This window comes from Erythrolamprus reginae, chromosome Z (genome assembly GCF_031021105.1).
Source record: "Erythrolamprus reginae isolate rEryReg1 chromosome Z, rEryReg1.hap1, whole genome shotgun sequence".
Lineage (NCBI taxonomy): Eukaryota > Metazoa > Chordata > Lepidosauria > Squamata > Dipsadidae > Erythrolamprus > Erythrolamprus reginae.
In genome coordinates this window covers 122,964,143-122,969,371 of record NC_091963.1, presented here as the reverse complement: position 1 = coordinate 122,969,371, position 5,229 = coordinate 122,964,143, and the positions used below count along the sequence as shown (strand labels likewise).

Here is a 5,229-nt window from a genome sequence, read left to right as displayed (position 1 = left end):
TGGTAAATGGTAGTTCTGGCACAGGCTCCAGTGGATCATCTGTGCCACAGCATCAGGTTTATGTTTGTAGTCAGTCTGTGCGATCTTTTTGCAGCAGCTGAGTATGTGATCAATTGTTCCATCTGTTTCTTTACAGAGTCTGCACTTTGGATCGTCTGTTGATTTTTCAATTCTGGCCTTGACAGCATTTGTTCTAATGGCCTGTTCTTGTGCCGCCAGTATTAGTCCTTCTGTCTCCTTTTTGAGTTTTCCACTTGTAAGCCATGACCAGGTCTTTTCTTTATCCACTTTGCCTTCAATCTTCTCCAAGAACTGTCCATGCAATGCTTTGTTCCGCCAACTGTCCATACGACATTGAGTTACAGTTTTTCTGTACTGGTTCTTAGTTTGCTTCACCTTGAGAAGCTTCCTATTGTTGAGGAATTCCTATTATTATTATTATTATTATTATTATTATTATTATTATTATTATTATTATTATTATTGTTGTTGTTTTGTTTTTGTTGTTGTTATTGTTGTTGTTATTATTATTATTATTATTATTATTATTATTATTATTATTATTGATTTCCTCACATTTATTGTCAGTCTTTCCCTTTATAATAGTAGCCACTCTCTAGATATGTGGACATACCTAGCCAAGGTAAAGCTCTTCTCACACCTGTGACACATGGAAGAGAGGATTATTTTTTTCCAAAAAATAAATAAAGCTGCAAGTCGAAGAGAATCACAAATGATGAAAGATGTGTCAGAGAGGTTCTTTCACTTGATTATTTGCCACATCTCACAATTCACACTGCAGCCCCCACCCATTCTGTTAATAATCTGAAGATATTATTATTCTACCTAATATGATAACAGGTCTGCGAGGAAGCTATTGTATTGTTAATGGCAATTATAGTAATGAGCACACATAAGTCAGTTTTGTTTACATTTGTTAATCATGTTAATAAGCACATAGAAGTCAGTTTCATTTTGGTGTACAGGTCTCTTGATGGAAATAAAACAAAAGCGATAAACATTCAGAAGATAAATATCTATGACTACAGATAGATGTAAAGAGTTATAAGATTGCCAAAATTTGGACCAGACCTGCATGCATGAACTGATCCCTAACAAGTGAAGTAGCATTGGCAAAGTCATATAATTTATTTATTTATTTATTATTTATTTATTATTTGGATTTGTATGCCGCCCCTCTCCGAAGACTAATCTATCATTATATGAAAAAAAGAAGTGTATGGTGAAATATGTTTTTATTTACCCTTTTTTTAAACAGGTGTTATTGCTTAAAATGTGCTAACATGGCATTTTGACATTGTTGAAAAATTGTTGAATGTCAGCGTAAAAAGGTGCTATAGGTTATGTCTAATTGTTTTTGTTTGTATTGGATGGGATACTGTTTTTCAAAAGTTTTAAAGGTTTTCATTCCTTCTGATTTGTTAACTTATTCTACTAATATTAAAGATCCTACATTAAATATATTTAACAATGGTATAATTGTATCTTTATCACTATCAAAATAGTGATGATACTGTAGCTAAAGTTCAATAAGGGAAGAGGAAAGAAAGAAAAATGTGAGGTTGGTGGTTGGCCCTTTAAAACTAAAAATGGGAAACCTTATGCTCTGATATTCTCATTCTACATCTCTATTTTCCATATGCTGATCTTCAGTTCATCCCATCCGTAATTACATTTCTTGATTTTTCTATTCTCACTACATATCAAAATGCCACCTCCAAAATTTTATCTAACTGAATTTCTTTCCTTTCTTTCCTTGCAGTTAGCCAGCCTTGACATAAATATAACATGGAGAATCAAACCACAGTGTCTTACTTTCTACTTCTGGAATTCTCAAAAAAACGGCATCTGCAGCTTTTGCATTTCCTTTTCTTCTTTGTGTTATATCTGGCAACCATAACAACAAACATTCTCATCATCTCTGCAGTTGTCATCGACCATCGACTGCACAGTCCCATGTATTTCTTTCTCATGAATTTGGCTGTACAGGACCTGGGCATTGTATCAGTCATAGTTCCTAAATCAATGACAAATTCTCTCATGGGCACCAGACACATCTCTTACTTTGGTTGTGTTACTCAATACTTTCTCTTTATCTTCTTTGAAACCTCTGATTTCTTTCTGCTGACAGTCATGGCATATGATCGATATGTTGCCATTTGCCATCCTTTGCACTATGAAATGGTGATAAACTGGAAATATTGTACTGAAATTATAATTATAATGTGGGTTACATGTCTCCTCTATGGAATGTTGCATACCACTGGTACTTTTTCAATCTTTTATTGTTCTAATGTGGTCAACCAATTTTTCTGTGATATTCCACATTTACTAAAACTATCTTGCTCTGGCATAAATCTACTTGAGGTTGGAATTCTTGTGGCCAGTGTCTTTGCTGGATTAGGTTGTTTTATTTTTGTAGTTATATCTTATGCAGTGATCTTCAGGACAGTGTTAAGAATCCCTTCTGAAAAAGGAAGGCAAAAAGCCTTATCCACTTGTATTCCCCATCTTACGGTAGTGTGTATGTTAGTATTCAGTGGATGCATTGCCTATCTGAAACCTTCTTCTAACACTCCATCTTATTTAGATTTTGGGTTGACTGTTTTGTATGCCCTTCTTCCACCACTGTTCAATCCAATCATCTATAGCATGAGAAATAAGAACATCAAATTTGTCATTTCTGAACTATGGAGGTTTTAATGAATTGTTTAATATCATTAATATTTATATGTTTTCATTCTTTTCTTTCTCTTAATAAAGTAATAATGGTAGAACTGGATACGTGGGATGGAGGCAAATACAACCTTTCAAACTAGAGAAGGATAGAACTCAAGATATTATTTGCAAAAATCTTGCTTCCCTAATTACTGCCTGATAAATATGGATATTTGGTAGCTCTAGATTTCCACAGTCTTGGAAAATATACTGGGGAAAATGATCTTGTGGATTTAATTTATTTATTTATTTATTTATTTATTAATTTATTTATTTTGTCCAATACACAATGAGGGTTTTAGTAGGTATATATCTATATACACATAGTAAAATACATGATGAAGGTTATAGAGGAGATACTCATAGTAACATATATCTAAGAAATAATAGAAAAGAAGATATAGTAATAGAACATATCAATGAAAGAATAGAAGAAGAGATATAGGAATAGAAGAAAGGTATAGGAGAGCAATAGGATAGGGGATGGAAGGCACTCTTATGCACTTGTACTCGCCCCTTACTGACCTCTTAGGAATCTGCATAGGTCAACCGTAGATAATCTAAGGGTAAAGTGTTGTGGGTTTGGGGATGACACTATGGAGTCCAGTAATAAGTTCCACGCTTCTACAACTCGATTACTGAAGTCATATTTTTTACAGTCAAGTTTGGAGCGGTTAATATTAAGTTTAAATCTGTTGTGTGCTCTTGTGTTGTTGTGGTTGAAGCTGAAGTAGTCACCGACAGGCAGGACGTTGCAGAATATGATCTTGTGGGCAATACTTAGATCTTGTTTAAGGCGTCTTAGTTCTAAACTTTCTAGGCCCAGGATTGAAAGTCTAGTCTCATAGGGTATTCTATTTCAAGTGGAGGAGTGAAGGGCTCTTCTGGTGAAGTATCTTTGGACATTTTCAAGGGTGTTAATGTCTGAGATGCGATATGGTTGCCAAACAGATGAGCTGTATTCGAGGATGGGTCTGGCAAAAGTTTTGTAAGCTCTGGTAAGTAGTGTGAGATTGGCAGAGCAGAAGCTACATAGGATTAGGTTTACAACTCTTGAAGCCTTCTTGGCTATATTGTTGCAGTGGGCTTTGGCACTTAAATCTTTTGTTGTTAGTATACCAAGGTCTTTAACCGAGTGGGGATTATCTGTGATAATTTGATTATTCAGTTCGTATTTGGAGTTCAGATTCTTCTTCCCAATGTGTAGGACAGACCATTTGCTAGTTGAGATTTGGAGTTGCCATGTGTTAGACCACTCAGAAACAGTGTCAAGGTCTTTTTGGAGAGTAGTTGTGTTATTGGTGGTGTTGAAGAGTTTTACATCATCGGCGAAAAGGACACAGTTGCTTGTGATGTAATTGCAAAGGTCATTGATGTAGAGAATGAAGAGCATTGGTCCCAGTACACTACCTTGGGGAACACCGCTTTTAACAGGGACGGGGGTGGATATGGTGCTTCCTATTTTGACCACTTGTTGTCTGTTTGACAGGAATGCTGTAATCCAGCTATAGAGGGATCCTGAGATGCCATAGGATTTGAGTTTTAGGAGTAGTTTGTCATGGACCACTGAATCAAAGGCTTTGCAGAAGTCAATATAAATTGCATCTGTAGATTTCCCTTGATCTAGATGAGTTATCCATATATTTTTGCAGTGGAGGAGCTGCAGGTTGCAGGATAGTTTTTTTTCTGAAACCAAATTGTTTGTTAGAGAGCAAATTATTAGTTTCTAGATAGAGAGTAATTGATTTGTTTATAATTGATTCCATGACTTTGCATGGGACGCAGCATAGTGAAATTGGTCTGTAGTTACCTACAAGAGAGGGGTCTCCTTTTTTGAAGATGGGGATGACCATTGCTTTCAACCATAGTTTAGGAAGTGTGCTGGTTCTGAAGGATTTTTCAAAAATTATGCTTAGTGGTTCAACTATGGCAGAAGAGAGCTTTTTTAGGAAGTAAGCACATAGACCATATGGTCCGACTGATAGAGAAGGTTTAAGGTCACGTAATGCTTTTTCAACTCGGTCTTCAGTGAAGTCTACTTGGGTTAAGTCGTTGAGGGAGTTTGGGGTGCGATTGATGAAATTGGGGGATGAGCCATTGCTGTTAACAAAGACAGAGCCAAAGGAAGAGTTGAGGAGGTTGGCTTTGGATGAATCATCATGGTATTCTTTGTTGTTGGGTCCTTTGAGAGGTGGAATAGGTCTAGAGTCTTTGAGTTTATTGTTGACAAAGTTGTAGAAAGCTCTATTAGATTTGGTGCATAGGAGGTTTTCCTCTTGTTTGCTGTAGTAGTTAAGGCATTCTGTTTTTATTTGATTGCAAATGCTTTTATATCGGCTTTTGAAGTTGGAAACTTGTCCTTTTTTGTTTTTCCTCCAGAGAGATTTTTTTCTTGTTTGTAATTTTCTTCTTGAGATAGGGAGGTTATTTTTTTTGTTTATGGTACATGTTAGAGGTACATGAAGTCTGATGATAATTTTCATTTCGAGT

At 35.7% G+C, this 5,229-nt stretch overlaps 1 protein-coding gene across 1 annotated transcript; it reads left to right on the top strand.

The window, feature by feature from the left end:
* Positions 1-1,809: 1,809 nt before the first annotated feature.
* LOC139152956 (olfactory receptor 14A16-like) lies at positions 1,810-2,724 on the top strand. The gene has a single exon (XM_070726422.1). It carries the CDS (start codon positions 1,810-1,812, stop codon positions 2,722-2,724), a length of 915 nt encoding a protein of 304 aa, XP_070582523.1.
* The last annotated feature ends 2,505 nt before the right edge of the window (positions 2,725-5,229 follow it).